Genomic DNA, 26,125 nt, shown 5'->3' with positions numbered 1-26,125 from the left:
TGGGCTGTGCATCTTTTACGAAGGCTGCACATTATGGGTCCTCCTGTGTTTCCGACTCAGTCTGTGTTACACTCCCGTTTGTCGTCGGAAGCCTGTGGGGCGAAACACGTCACTACAAAATAAATACAAAACTTTGTCTCGATTGCTTTATTGCATTTATTTTACTAGGTGGCAGGGTCGCGCGCCCCTGCCACCTAGTAAACAGCTCTCAGCTTTCACACCTTTTCTGGAAGGCCATCTTGAAGGTAGGTAAACAAAGTCGAATACATGACGCTCCTTTGAAGGGCTGAGGGGTAGTATATAAGGGTCCTGATACAGTCGCTGATACAGACGCTTTAGTTCCCAACCAAAACTCCACAAGGTAAAGTAGTCCACACTTAAGAATCTGGAAGATAAGCAAGAAACGTGATCGTTTCGCGTATAGCGAACGATGCAGTTCGGCAGTCATATCCTTGTCGCCATAGGCTTAGAAAACAGTACTGAAGTTTCTGGCACCTCGCTCTCTCTTCTCTTTTCGCTCGGAAGCAAAAGGGTTGGAGCAAGTGAAGTCCAATATCACGTCTACAAAGCGAAAAAAAAAAACATGGCAAATTGCGGGGGTTAAAGTCTCGAAGTTACACATGCACTATAAGTGACGCCGCAATGGTAGGCTACCGATTAATATATAGACTGCCTGTAATTATTTTGCGGTTCGCCTGCACCGAAATGCGGCCGAATTCGTGTCAGTTATTATTGCCTTCATAAGTTTAGAGGCTTAGTATATTTCCGTGCCAGCGTACTGTCCAGAAATAAAAGGAAAGTTCGCTTCAGCAAAACTGGTACGAAGATCTCCATAAATGCACCATTCTTCACAAAGTCACATTTAATAATTGGTTTTGGGGGAAAGGAAATGGTGCAGTATCTGTCCCATATCGGCGGACACCTGAACCGTGCCGTAAGGGAAGGGATAAAGGAGGGAGTGAAAGAAGAAAGGTGCCGTAGTGGAGGCCTCTGGATAATTTCTACCACCTGGGGATCTTTAACGTGCGCTGACATCGCACAGCACACGGGCGCCTTAGCGTTCTGCCTCCATAAAAACGCAGCCGCCGCGGTCGGGTTCGAACCCGGGAAGTAACATTTCCTCCACTTGCGTTTTCGAGGCATGTGGAAGAAGAAATCATTTCCTGCTGTGCTGGGAAAATGCATGGGATATCTGAAGTTGAGTTTATTTCCATGTGTTGCACATGAGAGGGGTATAGACGCTGCTTTTGTGCAGCTTGACTGGCTCCTATCCCCTTGACAAGAGCCCATGGCATCAGCACATATTGTATACAGGAAGGCAACTAGTATCAAGGAAAGCAATGAACATGTGTTCCACTACAATTAAATAAAAAAGGTACACAACCATTCAGATACGCATTCAGTAACGCATACACGCAACACATCAACAGAGCGCAAACAAATTGATCATCAGTAACCATGTTTAGGCTTGTCAGTATTTTTACAATTGTGTAGAAAAAGAAGAGCGTTACAAAGCAGTGTCTTCAGTTCACTTGATAACTTCTCTACATTAATTCCGCCTTCCGTGAAGGAAATTTCAGCGTTTTATGAACATTTGTACGCAACATTTCCGCACCATAACTGGTCTGTGGACCAGGCACGAGCCAGAATTGGTTTTTGGTGGAAAGGAAATGGCGCAGTATCTGTCTCATATATCGTTGGACACCTGAACCGCGCCGTAAGGGAAGGGATAAAGGAGGGAGTGAAAGAAGAGAGGAACAAATAGGTCCGTAGTGGAGGGCTCCGGAATAATTTCGACCACCTGGGGATCTTTAACGTGCACTGACATCGCACAGCACACGGGCGCCTTAGCGTTTTTCCTCCATAAAAACGCAGCCGCCGCGGTCGGGTTCGAACCCGGGAACACCGGATCAGTAGTCGAGCGCCCTAACCACTGAGCCACCGCGGCGGGGGAGCCAGAATTCCGGACCGCGTTTGATGACTGTTTGCTCTTAAATATCCGAAGTGTAATAGCAAGTTCATTGTTTTTGTTGTTGGCTGTTGAATGTTTTACACACACGATAATTGTGTAGAATAGGTAACGCTACAAAGTCAAACTTCTGCGAGAAAGTCACAGGTTTAAGTTGAAGAGCCATCAGAAATGGTTGACAGCCTCGTAGAGGCTGCAGGAAATTCATTTTTTTTTGTACCTGGGAGTCCTCGAGCCTGTTATACCAAAATAAGTATTGCATATTTGTTATTCAGTATGCAGGGTGTCTCACTCAACACGAACGTAGGCTTACGAACTATAGGTTGTGCCGCTATAGCGACTTGCGATAGAGACTGCTAAAACCGTTCGCGCGAGGTAAATCACTCTCACAGACAGTTTGCCTCAGAAGAAGTGAACAGCAGTCCCTAGCGGCTTTTATGACGAAAAAAACCTGGCCCCGGTGGTCCGATGGAAACGCATGGGAAAATAGGCCAGCGTACTAGGGAGGGCGCACTGCTCGCGTTTTGACAAGCACGCGCCGTCAGATGGCGCTGACAGGCTGTTCTGCCTAAAGTCACTGGAACGGGAAAAGTACCGCAACCATCACCGGAGCCGCCATATTTGGTCCAGCGCCGCTGAAGCGACGGCCGCGCGCTGTCTCTACGCAGGCATGAACTGCACAAGCGTCACTACGTGACTGGAAATGCTGTGCATGCTTATCTCGGCCCATAAGAGCAAGTGCTGCGTAATGCTCCGGACGATCTGTGTGCCGGCGGCCGCGAGAAAGAAGCGAGCGGGCCATTAATGGCGGGGAATGACCACGTCACCGCCGAGAAGGGATCGGGAGCGCGCACTCCCGGTTCGTTCTCGGCGGTGATGCGGTCATTCCCCGCCATTAATGGTCCGCGCGCGCTGGCCCGCCGGCGCGGCGGCGAGAGAAAATGAATGCGGTTCTTTCCCCGTTCCAGTGACTAGTTCTGCCTAGAGTTATCTAGACACTAGTTCTGCCACAGTTCTTGAGGCCTCTCCAATTCTGTTCACACCTGTACATACCCCTAATGCCCAGGCAGTGAAAACGCCGGAGAAAAGGTACAAACTTCCAGTATTTCATTAATAATGGATTCTTCATTGCTGAAATGAAAAAAAAACTACGAAATTTACTAGAAAGAAAGAATGCAGTATAATTAAATTTAGCCAATTACGATGATTTCGGAATGCCTAAGGACGATAAAACCAGGTGAAACCACGCAGACGCATGCAGTAAATCAAGAGCGAAATTCAAAACAGCGCCATCAGCTGCCAATGCAGCACACGACTATAGAAATTCTGTCGTTAGGGTTAGCTTTTACATGAATTTATCTTTCAGCTGGCCTCCTCCAGCTATGACCAGCTATGACCAGCTATGACCTGAAGTTGAAGCTATGACTTTTCTTTGATAAATTTGTTGGATATGAACGTTTATTCAAGTATGCTAACAATTCATGCAGTTGGGCGAGCAGAAATGAATATTATTCGCATTTTTAAACTGGATATCATGGGGATTTATATTTATTTGCGCTTCTATATAACTTCGCGTTGCACGTTTTTGCGCAGCTAGTTTCAAGTCACTTAGTCGCGGCATAAGAACATTCCTGCACAGTGTGCCAGGAGACGGCTTCAGTTTTATCCTGGAATGGGTACCGCTCCTCTTTAAAACTTTAGCCACTTTAAAACCTCTCGTTCAAGTTATGCGAGACATCCGGCATATTGTTTCTATAGACATTATTAATGTGTAGTACCGTGCTAGCGACAATTCAAGCACCCCGTTACTCTGCCGCTCGCACGGCAGTGTTTCTGCCAAACCCGGACGCGCGCCCCGAGCAACGGTCTGAACCGCAAGGGCGGTGCTGCCTCAGAAGTGCGCAGGCCGGGTGGGAGGTTAACCGGCACGACAGGTCCGGCGGCGAGGGTCCGTGATTGAGAAAGAGGGGCGCTTCAATTGGCGTTAATACGGTACTCGCGCATTCAACTACGCCATATGCGTGCGTCGCTCGCTGGGCGACGATGTACATCGGGCGGGGAGGTCGCCGCGGCGACCGAAGCCGTCGTCAGTGGCGCCTCACAGTGGCCGCCGGTCTCGGAGTGCCGCCCAGCTGCTTGCGCCGAAGGCGCTCGGTGAAGACCAGCTCGGGCAGCATCATGCGCACGCACTCGTCCGAGCTCTCGTTCTTGGCGCGGAACGTCAGCACCTGCGACGGGCGGCGATGCTCAGCCACGCGTTCCGTTCCTGTGCGCATGCGCAGCGGCTCGCGTGTCACCTTGGCGCCTATGCAACTTTCCAATAAGAGCTGCATGGCCGTCGCCATATTGCTCGCAAGGCTGTTGTGTGCACCTGACGTGAGAAGCGGCAGCGGAACGGGTTTGCAACAGCCCAGAGAGGAGGCGTTTCGGCATCCTCCTCGCCCGATGGAAAGGTCTACACGCCCATGACGTCAGATGCGAGAGATGAACTGCCTGTTATCGTGTAGTTTTTTTTTTTCCTCAACAAACAGAACCCTGCACGGAAAATAGAAAGACGAAGCTTGTCTGCGAGTTCACCAGCCTTACGTTGGCCTACACGTGACGGCTGCACAACGCTTGAGATTTCGTGCCACGAACGAAATCGCGGAACGTTTAAGCACTTAGTGAAACCCCGCCATTCCTCACGCTAGTCCTCGAATGAGTGAATATAAGCCCGCAGCCTGAGAACGCAGTAGAGCCACTTTCGTCGTAGAAATCTGCACTTCAAATGGAGCGTCCGGATTGGGCGTGAAATGGCGCTCGAGCGTGTCCTCGCAATCGGCACCGCCCACGAAGACGTGCACGCGCAGCTGCCCCTCTTCCGTCTCGGCGTACCTTGGAGCTCATCCAGAACTTGTGGCCGGGGGGCCGCTTCTTGTCGGGCGGCCGGGTCTCGCGCACGCATCGGTCGTACCAGTGGCGCGTGCGCTCCTCGAGCCGGCGCAGCTCGCGGGCCATGCGCTGCCGGCCGAACGCCTCGACGCGCTCCTCCAGGCGGCGCCAGAAGTGCTCGTACAGCTGCACGTCCGCAGCGTTCAGCGAGCGCAGCTGCTCCGCGAGGTCGTCGCTGAGCCGGCGCCGGTAGCCGCTCTGCGCACAGCAACCACGCCGCGCAGAAGGAATGGGAAGACGCCACAGAAGTTGCACAGCCACAGTGCGGAGCAGGGAGCAAACCCACCGCGGCCACAGCGTAACCGCGCACAGAGTGTCGCTCTCCCTCCGTCCTTATACAGCGCGTCGCAGGACGCCCACAAATTTGGCCTAGCTCCTTCTCAGAAATAGCTGCACATGTCATACATTTGAGTGTTCAGTCATCTTGGTCAGTGCCCCACATCACTGCAATCAATAATCTTATTGCAACGCAGTTAACTTTTCGCAAGCGTCTCGTGTCGTTCCATGCCAATACGTGTTCGTGGGCTTCCGTGAACTATTAGAAAGAAAGAAAAAAGGAAACTGCAGAGACCTGCTTCGGTGTCTAGTTCGTGGTGCCGTCACCACGACCGTGACACTGCGTTCCATTCCGATCCATCCTAACAAGCCGTTAAAGCCCAGGCTAAACCCTGAAAGCTTCTGCACCGGCGTTTGATGCGATCCATTGTCATGTGCTCGAAGGCGCCGAATGAATAATGCCCATTTTGTTATTTGTGTAGTTATTCACTAGTTTGTTCTGTTGTACATTTATTCCATGTTTCGCTTAAATGTTTATTCAATTACATTGATTTGTTTATATATTTTCCTGTTTTGCACATTTCAAGAGTGTATTTGTACATGCATATAAAACATCATTGATCGATGCAGGCAGCTTTATAACGATGTACACACGAGGAGTGATCGACTGCATTAGAAAAGTTTGCGCACAGTCTGTTCATGAACAGAGGTCCGTCAATCAACGACTTCTGTTGGGATAGGACTGGCTTAGATTACTCAAGCGAAGTGCTTTACGACTGGTCACGAAGCCAGCTAGCTGGGCCACACTGTGATTAGCGACAATAACGTGCTAGAATTGAAGCGTTTGTCACAAATCTGTTCGAAGTGCAAGCAGTTGTAGACTGGAGGGTGTGTCCCCCTGGCTCCCCCTCTTCCGAAGTCCCTGCTCCGCACGCGTACTGCAGCTTCACTCGCTCCGCCATGCTCCGTTTTCGCACCGCAGTGATCGAAAGTTGTAGACACAGCTTGTCCCAGTTCGCTTTCCTTCGGCGGCGCGTTCATAGGCAGTTGTCAACTGCGTCGTACATGGCACAACACGAAGACACACGGCCGTCAACGCATTGTTTAGGGGCGAGGCCTAGAAGTGCTGCTTATACCGCGTACTGGCCAGCGGCCTATTCTGGACTATGCTAAAGTATTCGAAATTTCACTACTTTCTGTGGCACTGCCGTGGATATGCGTGCAGCCAATGTAGGAAAGCGCGGACTTCACACGCGCGCGAGCCAACCTATATAGTAGCTCCCACTTTAGTGACAGGGGAAGTTTTCACCGACACACAGTGGGCCATATATCTCTTGGCCGTTCAGCTCTGCCAACGGAATTGAAGCTGTAATGCATGGGCCGCGATGCTGAAAGAAGTGCGCCGACGAATACACGGCACCATGGCAGGGGATCATTTAAGCCGGTGCACGGCATTCGTTCGTTCTTTCGGCGGCCCTTTGGCGCAGACGTGGCGCGGAAGTAGGCAGAAACTGTTTTTTTTTTGTAGCAGCATGTAGCAGAACAAGCCACTTGGCACAGTTTGGTGCAAAACGCGCAGCATTTCCATCACGTACTGTTTGTGCCGAAGCCCAAGCAGGCAGTAAAAAAATATGTTAGAGGCACGGGGGAAAAAAAATTGGCGGTGGTTTAGCTCTGGTTAAACCTGAAGTGACGCAATAGCTACAGCTGGCCGAGTGGAACTTGGTCACGTGACCAACCACGTGATCAGCCACGGCGCCGACACGCTGAAGGCTCGAAATGCTACCGTAATGAAGCTATCGCTACAAAAAGCGCTGTTGTGCAGTGAGCGTGCCAAGCTGCGGATCTACAAGTGGCTGTCGCTGCATTTTGCGTGTTTTGTAGCGACAGCTACGTTACGGTAGCATTTCGAGCCTTCAGCGTGGCGGCACTGTGGCGGTCGCGGCGCCGCCACGCTGTCACGTGGTTGGTCACGTGGTGCGGAGCAGCTGCCGGCGGCGCGGCGCCAAGGCTAGCCACGTGGTTCTTCACGTTGTTGGTCACGTGATCAAGTTCCACTCGGCCAGCTGAAGCTATCGGGTCACTCCAGGTTTAACTAGAGCTAAACCGCCGCCAATTTTTGTCTGTTGTTTTATGCTCTATTTTCTGAAACTGAATGTTTGTCAGTTATTGCCCAGTTCAGAATTTATTATTATCCCAGCACAGCTTCTCTGTCCCAGCAACCGGTGCTGCCCAGTACCTTTAGTCCGAGTTCCTAGCGTTCGAGTACCCAGCATATATCAGTACTCAGCACCCCAATGTGCACCGTCACACTGGGTCCCAGCAGCGCTCGGTTTTGCAACAGGGAAACGGATGCCGGCAGAACAAAGCCAGAGTTAGAAAAACACAGAGGCCTGATTACGAGAAGGCGCAGCGAACCATGCATTCGCGAGTCTCCCGTTCTCAAGTGTACCTGGCGGGCGTTGTGCCTGAAGACGACCACGTCGTCGACGTCCCAGCACAGCAGGTGGCGCAGCAACACCAGGGACTCGTTGATACGCTCGGCCACCATGACCAGGTCGAAGGTGGCGTCCAGCCGCTCCACAAAGTGGCGCACGGCGGACGCGTTGCCGAAGTGTGCCGGCTCTAGGCCCAGGTCGAAGCTCATCTGGTTGAAGCCCAACTTGCCGCGGCTCCGCGCCAGGCGTCGCAGACGCTGCCCGCTCAGCGACTTGTTCCCCAGCTGCTCCAGGCTCAGGCGCGTCTTGGCCTGCGACATCGACAGCAGTCACTTCATGGGCCACTTTCACCTGCCGAGTAAAGGCTTCTACGGTCGAAGTGCGAAGGAGCGGCTGAGGCCATTTAGATTGCACGCGAAAGGTTAAGGTTTATAGTAGCTGATGGAAGGACTGTTTTGACTTGGAATCTGGGTTCTTTTGACCGAGTGCTCAAAGGATACAAATTTTCACATTTCATTTCTAAAAATCTGTAGCTCCACACTCCAAAGAAAGGAACTCTACAATGGCTCAAGCTTATTTTTCACTCTCCGTGTCCCTTAAAAACTGACTTTAATGAACGAAAAGGCTCATGGAGGAGAACAGACACAACGAAGCCTTCTTCGCCATAAGATCGCCGCAGACTTTGAGTACTAAGTCTGTATCATATTAAATATGTATGTATATGTTTGCATATCAAGAATATGTTACGTGTTGCCGCCACTCTGCCAAAATAAGGGATTGTGGACCCGTCAAGCTGTTCAAGGACAGCTTTTTTTCTACAATCCCCCCATCTGTATTTTATGGCAAATAAAGATTTCATTTCATTTCATTTCATTTCAAAAGCACCATGAATGTATGAAGGGAGGTAGGTTGCGCTGCTGCCTTCCCCAGTTATATGTTTGAGTCGCCGCGGTGGCTCAGTGGTTATGGCGCTCGGCTGCTGACCCGAAAGACGCGGGTTCGATCCCGGCCGCGGAGGTCTCATTTCGATGGAGGCGAAATGCTAGAGGCCCGTGTACTGTGCGATGTCAGTGCACGTTTAAGAAACCCAGGTGGTCGAAGCTATGCGGGTCCCTTCGCTACGGCGTCGGCCTGAGTCGCTTTGAGACGTTACGCACCCAAAACCAGTTATATGGTTGAAGAAGGCAAGCAATCACTTAACATTTATTCGTCGAAGTTTCAGCCGCAGCCCGGCATATATACGCGTGTTTGTGTGGTGTGATTGTGAGTCTGAGTCATCAATAAAATCACTTCGGAGAGAGATGCAATATGTTTTCTCCTTTCATTGTCGGCGCTGCATTTATTAGCGAAATTAAGCCACAGTGAAAAAACAAGTGTTACTGTTCAGTAGTAATGCCGTGGCAATATTGATGCGATCATGCTCAAAATTTTCGCTACACTCTGTCTTCGTGCTTGAAATCCGTCTGCTCTCAGTCATCTGCGCAGAGCGGATTGCATTCAAAACCACTGTTAGCCCACACATGCAATTTTTCTAGAGGCAAGCTTTCTTGACCTTCAATTTGCACCCATGGCCCGTGACTGCCCAAAGGAAGCAAAATATACTGTACTGTGACTTTGCCACTGAGCTCACGGCAGCTGTGCAACGTACACACAACGCTGACCGTCCTCCCATCGTATTTGAAATGAGCTGAAGGTGCCGGTGTTACTGATCCGCTTGGAATCGGCAAAGAATAAGGCCATTCGTTTTGGACCAGCGGACATTACTATCGCTGTCCCGTACTTTTCATGGTAGTGCCTATACTATACACCCAGCTTGCCCTCTGTCGCCGGCTCTGATCAAAGCGAAATACGACGCAACGCCACTCATCAGGTTGGTGCGAGACGCAAGACAACTCGCGCATTCACAATTTCACCAGCGCTGCGACTAGGAACAAGAACAGAGAAGGAAGACAAGGACAAGCGCTACTAACAACTGAAAGTTTATTTGAAAAAAACACAGATTATATGCACACAACTGACAACCCAAAGCGCCTGCGCTTCCCCCACCAGGCACACAAAAGAGAGTTAAAAATCTAGATACAAAATTTCACACTCATGTAAGTTTACAGATGGTGTGCTAACGCACGTGTCGATGTTCTTGTGAATGTGCAGGCGCTTTGGGTTGTCAGTTGTGTGCATATAATCTGTGTTTTTTTTCAAATAAACTTTCAGTTGTTAGTAGCGCTTGTCCTTGTCTTCCTTCTCTGTTCTTGTTCCTAGTCGCAGCGCTGGTGAAATTGTGAATATGTACCAACTAGCTCAAACCACCATTTTGCGACAACTCGCGCCCGCCGTCCCGCTTCAGTGAAGGCGCTTCGAGCTTTGTATTTGGGCTGCAGCCCGAATCCCTCAAGACAGTCTTCTGGCCGCAGCTTATCACCCACGTTTCTTAATACCCTTCCGTAGCTGTGTTTTCGCGGATTGTTTTTAAAGGCTTTGTTGACGTCACCTCCCCGGGAGACGAGGCAGCTGCGCTGAGTAGATCCAGGCGCCTGTTTTGGGGCAACAAACTAATTGCGAAAGAAAGACCACATGACAGTTATCAGCGTGTAACGCGTGCTTCGGCGACAGCTCTTTGCGGCGATCAGTACATTATTAGGGGTGCGCGAAAAGTACTTCTTCAAAACCGAATCGAATACGAACAATGTAGCTTCAGTGCCGAGTCGAATAAGCATGGTGCTGCTAAAAACTGAATCGAATACGATTAGCATAGTTTTAAGAATAACCCCTACATTCGCACAAAACGGATAATCGTGCGAAAGAGCGAAGCGCTTACGGCGGCGCTGCGGTACGGCGGTACGGCAGCCATGGCTACCAAAAGACCCGATCGAAACCGGTGTTCAGAGGGATTACGCAAAACGATTTCAGTATATAAACATACTACCTTTACGCTATACGGATATGAAAATTATCTCTTGCTACTGATGACGATTGCGGATAATTTGACACCACATCTCAGTAGATGAAGAGGGGTGAGAGCTGTAAGCCATGACCCCCGATATCAGGAACGAAAGCAGGGTCTGCTGAATCTGCCTGGGGCCTCCTGCATCGCCGAATCTTGGAGGCCATGTGTGAGCATTATGAACACCGTGACTGGCATGAACCGAGTCGCTGCGCTGCAGCCCACATACCGATCGAACAGGCCGGTTGCGGCAGCATACTTTGCGGCGTTGGAGTAGGCCCTGTTTTCTGGAACAATCGCCGAAGAAAACCCGAAAATTTCGAATATTCGCACACCCATGTGTGATAAATTATCGTTTATCTATTCTTATTTGTCCCCTCTGTTAAGAGTGCGCGCAATGCCACTGTGTTGTCGCTCGAGAATTCACAGTCTTCGGACCACTGAGCGTAGCGTGTTTCAGTGACGTCATGCGTGGTGTCACTAAGCACTGGTCAATCAGCGTGGCACCAATGCCGCAGAACTAGGAAGCGTCCCCTTAAGAGCTGTCGCTATAAATAAAGCTGAATCAGACGATTTTTAAAGCGATACGCGCTCTTAGCATCCACCCAACGATGCCCACACGACTGTGGCTTGAGGTGCCAGTGTCCGCCTGGGCGAAAGGGACCGTATGCGCGCGCTCACCTGCAGGTCGTAGTAGGAGTAGAGCGACTCGAAGAGGGCGGCCGGCTCCCGCACGATGGTGACGAAGGCGGCGCCCGGCCGCAGCACGGCGCGCATCTCGGACTCGCGGAAGCGCGCGTGGTGCGCCAGCACGTCGAACGGCGGCCGCCCGCTGGGCGCAGCCATGGACCGGTGGAAGGGGCGCGGGTGGCCCAGGTAGTTGGTGCGCGGCGGCAGCACGAAGCGCAGGCCGTGGCTCTCGCCGTAGCGCAGCAGCACGTTCTGCACCGACGAGCTGGCGCACTTGTGCGTCTTCACGAAGCACACGCTGCGCCGAGGACGACAGCGCCACAACCTGCGCAGGCCGGAAACCCCCGCGAGAAGGAGGGAGGACAGCAGTCGTTTCATAACAAGTGACACTTCTTCGGACAAGAGTCTGTCAACTGCGCTGTGAAGAAAGTGACGGAGAAGCGAGGGAAAAATGGAAGAGAGAAAGAGGCGCTGTATGTGGCGCAAGGCTTCGGAATGATTTCGGCCACCTGGTCTTCCTTAACGCGCACTGACATTGCACAGCACACGGGCGCCTTGCATCTCGCCTCCATTGAAACGCGAGTCCGCTGCGGCCGGGATTCGACACCGCGACCATGCCCGCGGCGGATAAGGAGAAATGGCGGCAAAAAACAGCGCCAAAAAAAGGAAGACGATATGCTAATGCAAAGGCGACTTCACCGCTGCTGTAGTTTGTAGATCTCTCTTCCGTGTACGAACTGCTTGCACCCTCTGCGGCAGCATCGGTGCAATGTTACCTGTGACAAAATCACTTCACTGACGTCCCCTGCTGAGTGGGAAGAAAAGGTGATGACGGCGTGATGAAGAAACTGCATGAGGACGTGCGTGCTCTTCTCCGGGCAGTGTCACAGCCTACTGAGTATTGTCTCTTTGTTTGGTGAAGTAACTATCGCAGCTTCATTATCGGCACGATTAACGAGCTCTCTAACCTATAGTGATAATGTGAAACTCGAAGCTCTGCGGTTTTCCGCCGACGGCCCGCCAGCGCGACTCTGTCGGATGCGCCCGGGCCAGCGCACCGGCTTGCTTTCTATACGAGTGTCCTCTCCCGTATCCAGACTGTTCCTCGCTCTCCCTGTTATTTCGGCTGGCTGGCAGCTTCCTTTCTGAGCGACAGGTCTCAATGCATCACTTCCCCATAACACAAAAACTTTCTCCACGATTGTGCTTTCTCAATGATGCGTTTGACCAGTGCAGCAGGTGCGTGTGTTGCGTCATCCTACCGTCCGTTGCCCCCCCCGACCCTCGTTTCACCTGTTTTCACCTTTCGCTCCTCTTTTCGAGGCACGGAAGTGCCGCAGTAACTGTCTGACTTACGGGTGAACAACTCAATCGCGCCGTGAGGCAAAGAATGAGATAGGAGTGTAAAATTGTAGGGGACACTTCAGCTCCGCTATAAGGACATGACATGATAGCGTCGTGCGTTAAATAACGCCCACATACGCGGAATCGGTCAATCTCGACGATACACTCATAAATCCCTGGGAGTCATTCTCTTCCAGAGCGACCAATCATTAATTCAACTGCCACCTGCCGCTGCGGTCAGTTTGCTCACAATCCGGTTGGCAGGTTGTGCTGACGCCACAGGGTCGCGTGACCTAGGTGGCCCACCCTGGTTGCTTCTCCGGGAATTTTTCGCTCACAACACCAACACCGACGACGCCGGATTTTCTGCAGGGTGGGAGCCTTAACGCTGGCAGCAAACGCGCTGTGCTACTATATATATAGGCGCGAACATTCAGCGCTGCGTATCACCGAAGCTGTCTCTCTTTCTTCGCCAGATGGTGAACGGTCCCGCTCACCTGACGTCCAGGGCGGGACGGAATGCGGAGCTGACCAGCAGCAGAAGCAGCGACGCGGCTCCCGCCAGCAGCAGCAGCGCCCGCCGACGCGGGCCGCCCAGCAGCCGCAGCACGTCCTGGACAAGGAGAGCCAACTGCTGCTCGGTAACGATGCAATGGTTTCAACATGCTCAAATGAGCTCCACAACGTCGGGTCGAGTCCGTCAGCAGGGCTGAGCGGCTGTTGCGTCGGACAGAGCAATCCCGACAGGCCCTCTCTGCAGATGGCACTTAATCGTTTCCACGCCTCGGAATAGTTTCATCTGCACGGCAGAACAGCAGCTGGTTCGCTTTCCTGGACATTGCTTCCTGGACATTCAACAGCTAGCGCCATCTGCTGGCTGCCAGTAGCGAACACCGCGTAACTGAATGTGGATATTTTAAGCCTCAATTTTGAGTGCGTCCCGAGAGATTCTGTGCGAACGTGGGGATTATTATGAACGGCTCTTCCTCCTCGATGCAAAACATGGCCAATAAAGTGCTTCCCGCGCTCACGCCATTTCCGACGGCCACAGAAATAAATGGGATGGAGCAATGATTGGAAATTCCCGCGGTGATATTGAGCGTTCAGCGCCACGCGGCACGTGGTGGCAGCCGCGCAAACTAGAACCGTTTGTCCAGATTTCCTGGACTTGTTCATGTGAACGGGCAGTCGTCGAGTTGGGGTGACTTTGCTGAGCCCGAAGCCTAACTCTACCCGTTGTTGTCGGGTTCAAGCAACCGAAACTACAGAGCAGTCGGGGACTGCGACGCCTCAGCGCATCCAGCGGCTTACCAGCTAACCGCGGGAGTGCACAGGTTGGGCAGTCTGCACGGTGACCAGGTGAGCAACCACGCCCAGCGTTCAATAAGCACGTGTGATCGAAAAGTTTAGGAAGCCGTGCGGCGCGTTGCGACGTAAGTTCTTCGGGTTGGCACGAAGAGCAATGTGGACCATTAGGCGACCACCTCGTCTCAGCTGGGACATGCGTTCGCCTAGTGGTGGGCTCCGGACTAGCCTCGACCGACATCGTGCACAGCCCACGAGTGTCTTTTGCATTTACTTTATCCCTAGCAGCTATCAATTTCCTCTTTGTCTTCTGTTACTCCTCCTCCTGCCCCGCGAGGAGCAAAATATAGTACAGCTGAATTATAACGGAGTTGAAGGGGCCCGGTGATTACTTCGTTATAGCCGTAGCTTCGTTATAGCCCGTGTTGATCGAGCTTCCAAGGGGAACAGTCACTCCTTCGCTATATCAATTATTTCGTTATAAAACGTTTCGTTACGCGGCATGAACAACCCGGTGGTCACGGGAGTCCACCGATCATCCCAACACCAATCGTCATTTTGGGACATCCACGAAATGTCCGCGCGAGCATGGATGCCTACGTAGCGAAACGCCTGCCACTAGACATCCCCGTGGTGCGAGTTCCACGGCATGACCAGAATGTTGCCCGGTGTACCGCGCAGTGGGATGTCAGCAGATGACTCCGTGCAAGCATTCGCACGCTGTACAGCCGTGCAGGGGATTTTCTGCGGACGCCGTTGCGGCCGCGCGACGTGACCGCAAGGCCGTGAACGGGGCCGCCGTCCTCGAGGTATATCTGCCCTGCATGGCGGTCTGTGCATGCGGTTGATCAGAGATTTCCCGCGACGAAAAAAAAATGGCGATTATACACCCCTTTATGATCAGCGCTTACCTGTGCACCTAGTGCATTTGCAAATGTTGCATTTGTTTTGAATGCTGCTGTCTCGCATGGTGGGTGAAGAGCTCTATTTTGATTTTGGCGGGCAGCAATGCTTTAAAGGGGGCTGGTTGGTCGTTCATAATGGCATAGGAACAGGCATAGGAACAGGCGTGAATGCTGAGGCCCAATGTACAAGAAGTGCATGTCAGTAATGGTATCATTTTTTTACCGTTATGTTTGGCGGGCTTACAACGAGCGCTTTGCGCGACATCTTATTTGGACCGCGCGCCTTAACTGATGGCGACGAAGTCGGCGGGAGGCACGGGTTTTGTGCGCTGGGTGGTCACATGACCGCGGACTCGTCGTCTCCGGTCAGCGGGGGGACCTCGCTTTAACAGCTAGCGCTGTAAAAGCCTTCCTTTCCTGGACAGCGTAGACGAGACATGTAGACCGAACACCTGGTTAATCGGTTTCCTTGTGCGGAATACATTAGCACATTGATGCTTCAAGCTGCACACGCCGCTTGTGCTGCCAACACGTTTATAGCCGAATACCTTTGCTGAAATGGCAAACGCCACTAGCTGAAGTCATATTTGGCAGCTATATACGGGTCTAGAAGTGCGGTTTGTGGAGATGGTGCACTGGGCGTATAGGCTTCTCGTCCCCTGTCATAGTTCGTAGCAACCGTGTGGATATGGGTGTCCTGTAAGCTTACTCTTTTCGGATTGACCGATGTGCGCTGAAGGTTGTATACTTCTAATGTCCATCAAGTCGTCCTATAGAGCTAGAAGCTCCAGAATCCAAGTCCACCCGAAATCTTGGTTTAAGCTTCAGAAAGATAAATCTGCCTGCCAAAATGCCGGCAGCAGGCCAAGGCATCTCAGCACATATATTCTCCAAAGTAACGCTCTCGTTTTTGTTTGCTTCATATGGATGCAACAAAAAAAAAACAGAATCTTCCGTCACGTGCGTTTAATTATCACAGCTGTCAACCTTCCCTTGGTTAAAAGCGCAGGCTCATCTGTCCGAGTAAATTCAGCACAATGTCAAGAAACTGACTTGGTAATATCCCAAGGGCATCATAACCTCTCGCTGTCCATTCTTTGACAGGCGGGCAGCCAGTGCACACTGCAGATTAATTTCGCACAGTGCTAGCTTTAAGTACTCTGGGACGGACATTCTAGAGATGTCTTGCATGGTTCAGCCGTTCAGCGCGGTTTAGGCGAAAACGCTGAGTGACGTCTGTGTTCACCACCACAGTCTCGTGACGTCACTGTGAGCGTCTTTCTTCCCGAAAGCCGCCGAAACTGCTAGGTAAAGAAAAAAAAGAGTAAATCTATAAACGTTTACTACGCCCAGCGTCAAAGGGAAATCGATGGTGCACCGAGGGAGTAACTAAACTAATGCTGAAAAACGAGAGGTTTTAAGTGACTTCAAAAGACAGCTGTGCCCCAGCTTTTTCTTCGTAGCCGCAAGGCTGCGGTCAACTGCACGTTAACTGCAACTTTTTTATTTATTTTCACCCCATTCCCTCTTTTGAGGGGTCCCGTGGAACTAATTGCACGGTACATATTCGGACCCAACCTTCGCTCCTGACTTCTTTAAGAGGCAAAGACTGCAGACTCACGGTCGTCGTCCTGTTTTGTTGAAGGCTACAACGCAACATCGACACTTTCCATATTGCGAACTGTACATTCATTAATTTTCCCATTCGCTCCCTCTAGCCAACCGGGTACCCGGAAGGGTAGCATTTTTAACCTTCCTGCCTTTTCTGTCGCTCTCTCCGCGTTTGGAAATGACGTTTCCACCATTTCCAGTGGCATGCAGGAACTCCGAAAGGGGTACACAGGCCGGCTTGCATCCAGTCGATGAGCGCATTGCACGGCCGACCTTTAGGGCAGCACTCCCGCGCGACTGCGCTTTCCGAAAAGCACGGTGACTGCATGCAAGAGGCGGCGCCTAACCGGTCTTGAGTGTCGTATTTGGCGCTCGCCGTGTAGGCGTCTGTGAAGGCAAGCCCAGTTTGAAGCGCCGCTACTCACCCGCATGGCGTCGCCGAGCCTCGACGCGTCCTCCGAGCCGCCGCAGCGGGGGCCCTGCGAGGAGGTGAGGGAGGCGTCCATCCTCGGTGCCCCAAAGGGCCATGCCACGCGAGACACGCCGAGTGTGTGCGCGCGCGCACAAAGGCCGGAGGGGGGGTGGGGGGGGGGGGGGAAGAGCAGAGATTCATTGCATTGTGCACGCAAAGAGCCCGTTAAAGTAAATTGAGAAGCGTCGCGAATAAACGAGATGACTTCCGTATAGGTTCGCGAACGAGATTTCCAGATGCAGATTTCGACACGCGGATTAACTGGCACCTCACCGTTATACCAGCACTGCTCTCTTTGCAACGATAATCAAAAGCCGCTTTCACCTGCCGGGAGGATGTTAGGATGCAAAAGGATGTTATTCTCCAGTGCTCACTTAGAAAAATGGTCTATAGACAGTCTATGAAATTCTTGTAGACTCTATTCTCTTCCTATAGACATTTCTTTTTGTCTATTCATAGTCTATAGACTGTCTATACACAAAAATCTACTAAATGTGTATGGGCATAAATCTATAGATTGTCTATAGACTGTCTATAGTATTTGTATTGCTTATAAACTGCTGTCTAGCTTTTGTCTATAGAGAGTCTATAGACTTCATAGAGAGAAGTCTATGGACAGTCAGGCTGTCTAAAGATATTTTTGTAAGGCGCAGCTGCGCCTGAGCGTGGCGCGCATCTAGAGCGCCTTATTCCTCGAAAAAACAATGACGGTCCCTCTCAAGTCGACAGTTCCTCGCGAACGGAGCTGTTGCTTTATGCGGCCTTCAATTTCGGTAATCCTGTTTTCTCCGGTTGCTAGATTTAATCGCTCGCCGATATAATGAAATATGGCTGCGCTGACCGATTTCTGAACCGATCGAGAGCTTTGCTTTTCGATCACTCGATAACTTCTTTCGAGAGACTTCGACTGAACCGTCTTCGACCAATAGGCTGCGTTTCATCATGCTTTTGGGTGCCGAAATTATCCAAGAGCTCCGCTTTCCAGGTTGAAGTTGTTCTTAACCAATAAAAGGAAAGCTGGGCCATCGCTGTGGTCTTTCCCTACTTAAGAGAGAACTTAGTTTTAAGCATGAAACGCTCTTAGCTCCACTTCTAAGCGAATCCAGGAGAATGTCGTCCAGGAACTGCGGCAACGCCGAGGTCGAACTTTTTTGTCCCAATGGCATCCAGTAGAAAAAATTGGCAGTGGCTTAGCTCGGCTATGCCAGGATATACGTAGCGAGAGGTACGTTTCCCTGACTTACCTTGTTGTGGTCGCTGTATGTTTATCAATGGGAGACATTGGGTATACACATCTGTTATTCAGTTTGCTTGACAGAGACGAAGACTGCCCGATGATCTGTGAGGCAGCATGCAGCGGTCTCAATTTTGTTAATACAGTATTTCGAGCCAAGTGCCAGGCGACAACCTCAGGATCTGAAGAGTTAATCGTCTCTTGTCTAAGCCGCCGTTTAGCAGCGGCTGGACTCTCCTCTGCATCCATGTCAAACGTTGTAATACATCCGCCCATTACATCTCCGCCTTTTATACGCAACGCTGCGCATGCGACGGGCAGTTCGGGTGATATATAGCGGCGTGCGGCGAGGCGGCGACGAAGTGCGCGGTGCACCTGTGGGGTCTCTCTCTTTACCCTGATATCGGCGCATGCGCGCAACTGCTCATCCGCGTGATGTCACGCGCGGCTCCGAGGGTGGAGAGGCGCGCGGCCGCGGTGGCGGCGAAGCGCGCGCCGCACCTGCTACTCCTCTCCGGTTGCCACGGTAACGGCGCATGCGCACAACTGACCTCTCCCATGTACCGCGAAATGCTCGACTAGTAGTAGTAGTAGTAGTTAAGGATAACGCAGCGAGCCATGGAAAGAAAAATGATAGGTGTAACGTTAAGAGATCGGAAGCGGGCAGAGTGGGTGAGGGAACAAACACGGGTTAATGACATCCTAGTCGAAATCAAGAGAAAGAAATGGGCTTGGGCAGGGCATGTAATGCAAAGGCAAGATAACCGCTGGTCCTTAAGGGTAACGGAGTGGATTCCAAGAGAAAGTAAGCGTAGCAGGGGGCGGCAGATGGTTAGGTGGGCGGATGAGATTAAGAAGTTTGCAGGCAAAGGGTGGATGCAGCTGGCAAAGGATAGGGTTAATTGGAGAGACTTGGGAGAGGCCTTTGGCCTGCAGTGGGTGTAGTAAGGCTGATGATGATGATGATGATGATGATGATGATGATGAGTAGCCCAGTGTAGCTCGCTACAAAACACTTGGGGGCCTTCTTAACCACATTCTTGAAGAATAAAATGCGAAAACATTTCGGTTACCTGCTATAGTGCCTACAATGAGTGTCTCATGTTCGTTTCCCCCCCCCCCCAGACCAGCGGTTGGAACCGATTCCATTTCCCTTATATGGCATGCATGAGTCATCACCTTAATCCACCCATTAATTCCCACTAATCCACATTAATCTCTTTTCTGGGGTTGGCCAACTTCCGAAATTTTGCGGTTCCAGATCTTCAAATTTGGTGGTGCCCTATGATTGGTCCACTGGTGGTCACGTAGTGTAAACAACCCTGTCAATCGCATTTATAGATCGCGAGGAGTCCTCATAGCACTACTGGCGCAGTGGTGCGGAGGTTGCAAACGATGCGCCACTGATCTCGAAGGCGGCTGTTTCAACACAGCTACCGTTGGGGTTTATTGGACCCAGGTTGCCCTTCCCATTTTCCAGCAAGGCTCATGCGCAGTGCCAAAGTGGGCAGATGGCAATCGCGTTGAATTTATTTTAATTAACATGCCGGTGGCGAAGTTGCCACGTGCCATCGTGGCCAGGCTGTGAACACGTCATACGCGTTCACGTGAACATCTCTCTCGACCAATCAGGGAATTTATTGACAGAGAGGCCGGAAGTTTTTTGTGACGCGCAAACCTAAACTCTATCGCGTTAAAAAAAAAAAACTCATCCCCGAGCAAAATTTGTACCACCGACGGAGTAAACAGCACATAAGTTTGTGTCCCGATGCTTTAGAGCACTCGGAGTCGCCGAAGCTTTTTTTTTTTTTTCTGACCCTCCCAGTCCCCCACCCCTCAGTTCCCGTATCCATGCATTACGAACGTCGAAAATGCATTCTTGGTTTTTCATTCCGCCAATTCAAAGAGGAATGCTGCCATTACTGAATGGATAGTACGTACGCGTGTTTTTATGACAAGATGCAAGAAATTATTAATCAAGCTGCCACTCTTGATAATGGTACTGATTGCACAGCTTATCCCGGACCACCATACTGTATCTTTGTTAGTACTTTCGAGCAGTGAACGCTTGCCTGAAAGTTTAAACGCCAGTTTCGACAAGGCCAGGACCTCAAACACAGCCCTAACTTAAAGGTGATTCATCGCATTGTGAGCAGTTCCTGCATAACGCTCACAAATCACCTAGGACTGCGCGCACTCCTACTTATTTCATCCACCACATTGGCCGCACCACTAGCTCATACCAACAAACTGAGGATAGTTTTCATATTTGTTTTTTTTTTTTGCAACAGAGCTATACAATAAGGTACCGCACACTTTTACGTCAGAAACATTGCTTCATTCATACAAATAAGCACTTCGAACACTTGGCGGGTCGCAGAATCTGCGCGGCTTTGTGCGCTCAGGAAGTCACGCAGGACCCACTCAATACGGATTTGCTGCGGGATGCGTGCCGCTAGACGATGGATGTTTTGCCAGATTTCAGGGGTGCGACTGACGTTTCGTAGTAGGCGTGTGACGTGAAGGGCGTTGGTGCGAATGACAATGCGGGCCGTAGGTAGCATGGGAACGGCGGCCACAGAGCAAAGTGCCTCTTGAAGGAAGTTCATAGTTCTTCAGCGCAACGGCACGTTTTTAGCCAAGGAAAAGAAGACAGAAGACAGAAAAGAAGAAGGACGAACAAGGACGAACACAGCGCTGTGTTCGTCCTTGTTCGTCCTTCTTCTTTTCTGTCTTCTGTCTTCTTTTCCTTGGCTAAAAACGTGCCGTTGCGCTGAAGAACTATGAACTTCAATCAACAATACCAACTAGCCCAAGAACTAACTCTACTGAAGTGCCTCTTGAACCGCATCTCCGCACACAAGGAGGAAAGAGGTTCTGACAGGCGAAACCTTGACGTTTTGTTCAGGACAGGCTTGCAAGGACAGTAAACTGCCGTTGTTGTTTCGCAGGCCTGGATGCTTGCGTCAACATATATGACGATGGAGCCATGCAGCAGATTGGCGTCTTGCTCTGAAATTCGGTCGCGAAACGACGATGCCGCGCGGGTAGATGATGGCCGACGTAGATCAGTTGGTTTGTTGTCGCTAAACTGCACAAAACGCCATGGAGGGAGAACTGGCGTCGTCGTCGTTCTGCGTTTCCAAACGTTCGTCGGCTCAGTCCGTGGAGCAATCATCAATCGGTCCGGATGAGCCGAGAGATAGAAATGCTACAACTGAAGAAATGTGCAACTGGGGCAGATGTTTTAGATTTGTCCTTTAGCAGCCGAAACGATATATAATTGAATCGATTACAGCAGCACCGGGAATTAACGAACATGAAGCTGCTACCCCATGACTACAGCGCGACGAACGGGACATAGAAGGAGGGAACACGCAGGGACACAACACAAAACTCTTTCCCGTTGAAAAATGCATATGTCCAGAATTGCTGGGTATACGTGATAGCTATATGCTGACAGTATAAGAAATTTTGTGAATGCATGTAAAAAATTTAAATGGCGTGTTCCGCAACAAAACTAACGAATTTCCTTTCTTGAGGCCAAGATAATGAATGAATGAATGAATGAATGAACTTTATTCCCGTCATCATGGGGCCTCACGGTCAGGGAGCAGCAGTTGGGAGGGGGTGCCTCCCAGCCGGCTCTCAGCACCGGAGACCGCGGAGAGAGTCTTTTAGTAAGCTGTCTTCGCCTGACGGATGATGAGTCTTTGCTGATCCGGCTCGCGACTCCGGATCAGCTCTGCCCAGGTGGCAAGGTCTGGGATGCTTTGTGATTTAGCCCCAGGAGAATCCTGACACTCCCAAATTAAGTGATTTTGCGAAGTCATTCTGCGGCAGCTACTGCAGAGCTTAGGCCCCCCAGTGTCTTCATCGTGCAGTATATAGTACGGCCGGGATATACTATTTAGGAAGAATTTGTTTCAAATCGAAATGATAAATGTCGCCTGAAAGGGTTAATGGGTGGTACCGCCAATTTCCACGTGCGCTGGGAGAAAAACAAAGAGAGAAGGGTGCCTGAATGCCGGATGTCATGTGAACGATCTCGTACAACATAGTTTACGTGTGCGCGTATGTTTCAACGTCTGCAATTAATTTTGAGAAGCGACACGTGGGTCGTGAGGGACGCCCCTTAGAGGAAGGCTAATTTAGACCGCCAGGCGTTCTTTAAAGTGCGCTAGCGTCACACAGCACACGGGGGTCTTTTGCACTGAGCCTCCATTGAAAAGAGGCCGCAGGCAACTAAATCCTCGTCCTCCTGCTAAGTAGCCCAGCGTCCTATCCAATAAGCCACCGCGAATAGTCTCTGATGATAACGGGTTAGCATGTGATGAAGGTGATAAGCTACTATCATAGCCACCGCAGATGAATCTGATCACATGTGTATTACGAATCTGACGAACCTCTGTCTTATCTTGGTGAGGAACATTTTCAGTTCCTGCATTTGATTCAAATATTCCATTACTGCTGCTGTTGATGCAGCATTTCTTTAATTATTTTTACCTCGTTGCTTTCATGAATTTTTTCTGTGCTTTCTGTTGATGTAATTAAAGTCCCTACAGTAATGCTCCTCTGGTCGGTGTAGTCATGATGAAAAAACAAATAAATAAATAAACAAATAAGACCCTCCTATGCTTCAACGGCCGCTTAAGCTGCCATTAACGACACAGGACAGGAGAGAATTTCCATCCCTCTGGCCGCAGCGGCGGCTCTGCAAGCCGCGAAAGCCCGTTGCGCATCTCGGAGAACAGAAACGGTAGAAAGCGGCGAGACCTGGCCGATGCCCCCCAGTGCGACTACCACCATGTGAGCCGGTCTGGAATGCGCTACGCATTTCCTGCTGTGCATTTCGCGCTTACACGTTACGACGAGAGAGACTTGTAAAAATTTTTTGCCGGCTGATTTCAGGCCATCCTTGACGGTCAGGTGCGGGAAATGGTGAAGCGTTTGCTACACAAAGATTCCTTCTGTATTTCAATAGAGAAAAGAAAAAAAAGGACGCTGCAGTTGACACTGAAACGAACGGGGCGAAGATAATAATAATAATAATAATTGGTTTTGGGGGAAAGGAAATGGCGCAGTATCTGTCTCGTATATCGTTGGACACCTGAACCGCGCCGTAAGGGAAGGGATAAAGGAGGGAGTGAAAGAAGAAATGAAGAATAGGTGCCGTAGTGGAGGGCTCCGGAATAATTTCGACCACCTGGGGATCTTTAATGTGCACTGACATCGCACAGCACACGGGCGCCTTAGCGTTTTTCCTCCATAAAAACGCAGCCGCCGCGGTCGGGTTCGAACCCGGGACGGGGCGAAGAGCGCAGTGCGGATTTTGCGACAAATGACTTGGCTGCTAAGAAAGATGCGTGCACTGCTTGAAAGCCGTCGTTTCAACCTACGGATAATTTTGCCGCTTACAAACCGTGCAGTTAACGAGTACACATCCGCGCTTAAAAGCACGCTGTGCGGCCAAATGTGTCAAAGAACCAGGACGCACCGTCTAAGATCCCGAAATAGAGCGTGGCGTCATCAACGGCGCGGCTGAACCTTCTCACGCTTGCACGCATGTCTAATTAAGTTGATCCTCGCGGTGGCGCGACTCGGTGACGTGTTCGTACCCACTATAGTTGATTATTTTCTCGCGAACGTCATCGACCAACGCTGCCCGTGTGATCATCCTGTTTTCTTCTTGGTTTCTCCATCTTCCGCTGTGCCGGCTCGCTCCTGCTCCTGACAAGTAAGCCAACATTTCACGCAGCACCGCTGGCTCCGCCGCTCTTTCTTCACGCCAGACATTCGGCGCACGTGCGCTGCCGCCGGACGGTCAGTCAATCGGGCACTGCCTAACCGGATTCCGCGAGCTGCGTTTGCTCGTTGCCTGTGCGGGCAGCATCAGCCCGGCCTTTCTCTCAGCTGACGGCACCACGGAAGGCGTCCCGCTGCCTCTTCTGTACACGGAAGCTTGCACTTGACAGCATCCACGCGGTGCGTAAGCCGGAAACTGCAGCGTACGTTTGGCGAGACTGCGCAGCACGTCACCAACATTCTTACTCGTGAGAAGACGTGGTTGTGTGGAGAAAAGCACTTTCCGATCGTTTCGAACAGGATCGCTGTCCATCTTGAGCAACGGCAGAAATGTATCGCTCGGCGCGAGCAGCATCACGTCGTGTCCCCGCAGCATGCATTCGAGCAGCGGACAGCGATTCACCGGGGGGGTATGTGATGCGGCCTTGCGCGCGTTTTCCGGGAGAGTGAAGCGCACGCTTGGGCGCCGCTCGCGGAAGCACGCCGGCCACAAAGGGGGTCTCGCCGAGACGTCCCGAGACTCACCGCGCCGCCGTCCCTGGCACCTCAGCCTCCGTCTGGACGAGGCGGAACTGCAGCCATCCTCCGCGCACCCGCCGCTACGCCAGCCTCCGCGGCCGAGTGTTGCTGGCGTCCAGCGAACTGGGAAGAAGCAACGCTCCGCCACGCTGCCCTCGGCACATGGCCTCGCGGACTACGCAACGCAACGCGCTCTCCTGTAATTGTGTCCCCCCGTCCTCCTCTCCGGGGAGGTCCCACAGACATCGAAAGAGAAGCAAAGCGCGGGGAGAGGGAGAAAGCGGCGAGCAGCAGCGGCCGCTCGATTGGAACCAACCAGTGGGGCGCGGCCTGCCGTAGGCGCCGTTTTGAGCGCGAGGCCCCGACTCCTGGCAGCCGCCGTCGCGGCGCCACCAGTTGGGTGGAAGCGCGCCGTCGCGTCGTTGCCGTGGTCATAGATGTCGCCACCTAGCCACCAGCGAATGGAGCGCGCCGATTCCGCGAGGGCCCAGAAATAATTTCAGGGCGAAAGCCGTTTCTGGGAGGCACTCCGCGGTCATAGGCGTGACCCCGTCATATATGCGTCGCTTGCAAACAGAATCGACTCAGTTTATCGACGGTAGTACTAAGATTTCGCCAAGGTTGCATAAAAGTCCGCGAAAACGGCGCATTACGCAAGATAACACGCATGCACGAAGCTGATTTTAAGAGGAGCCTTTGTACCAAGTTCAATTGGGCACCTATTCCATTGTGTTGTGTTTTATCCAGTAATGTCCATCGCAATTCAAAGAGGCGGTCGGCTCCAAGTCATATTGATGGAAAAATGCTATTGAGCACAAATTTCATGTCGAGCTCTAATCCCTGTACATTTATTTGGGCGAATTGGTTCATGTCTTCAAGGTACCCTCTTTGCCAAAAGTAACCGAGCAGCAGGTTTTTGCTTCTAAACAGTATTACGGATCCTTTACGGCACCCCTAAAGACCGAAAGGTGTCAGAACGTGAGGTTAAGGGTTCACCTTACTTCACACAGATTCGTAGCTTAGGGGCTGCCATAAGTGCTTCGCTACGCGGCTAAGAATCAAACCACCGCTGCCCGGTTACTTTTGGCAAAGACAGTGCGCACTTGCGCAAGAAAGGTGGTTCCTGGACCTGCAGGTCATCTTTTGTCATTCAGGATGCAATCCGGGCTATAAATACAGTCTCACATACGAAAAAAAACTTTATTCTTCCCCACGAATGCGCACATTCAAAGCTAATCAAACTTGGAATAGTAGCCAGACTTCTACAAGCAGCGTTCGCCAAAAGGTGCCCGCAGTTCCTGAACAGCAGTTTTGAAAACCAGAAGAGTCTCGAGCAAGCAGGTCATCCCAACAACGTCACCATGCAGCAGTGTTACAGGAAGTCTACTGCAGAAGATAAAAGAATGGAGCAAACTAAGAAATTTTCTAGCTTTGCATTCCCAAGACAACGCGTGAAAGCGATTCCTTATCTCCATAAAATTTCTGACAACATAAAGAAGATTGGCAACAGATAAGAAGTTGATGTGCTGTTTACCAAGCCAAGTAGGATGTCTAGTATTTGTACAATTCTATCCAAAAAACGAGAGACCTGCGAAAAGAAGCATGAAAAGCGGCACATCGAATGCGCCACCAGCGTTGTGCACAGCATTCCTCTTACAAGCGAAAGCATATACATTCGACAAGCA

The 26,125-nt window shown here is 51.2% G+C and overlaps 1 protein-coding gene across 2 annotated transcripts; it reads right to left on the bottom strand.

Annotated features, from left to right (window-relative positions):
- Positions 1–140: 140 nt before the first annotated feature.
- LOC144126190 (galactosylceramide sulfotransferase-like) lies at positions 141–24,913 on the bottom strand. Of its 2 annotated transcripts, none has more exons than XM_077660187.1 (7): positions 24,447–24,913; positions 16,836–16,889; positions 13,087–13,202; positions 11,237–11,570; positions 7,629–7,925; positions 4,844–5,098; positions 141–385 (listed from the first exon to the last, which is right to left on the bottom strand). In XM_077660187.1, the coding sequence occupies exons 2-7, from the start codon at positions 16,839–16,841 to the stop codon at positions 209–211; spliced, it is 1,185 nt and encodes a 394-aa protein (XP_077516313.1). In that variant the 5' UTR covers positions 16,842–16,889; positions 24,447–24,913; the 3' UTR covers positions 141–208. The 2 variants fall into 2 exon arrangements, with proteins under 2 accessions (XP_077516313.1, XP_077516314.1); XM_077660188.1 differs by lacking the exon at positions 141–385 and adding an exon at positions 3,299–4,197 and having other exon boundaries at positions 24,447–24,727.
- Positions 24,914–26,125: the final 1,212 nt, after the last annotated feature.

The sequence above is a fragment of the Amblyomma americanum genome, chromosome 3 (assembly GCF_052857255.1).
Source record: "Amblyomma americanum isolate KBUSLIRL-KWMA chromosome 3, ASM5285725v1, whole genome shotgun sequence".
Lineage (NCBI taxonomy): Eukaryota > Metazoa > Arthropoda > Arachnida > Ixodida > Ixodidae > Amblyomma > Amblyomma americanum.
Note: the sequence above shows the minus strand (reverse complement) of the source record. Positions and strands in the feature narration are given on the sequence as shown.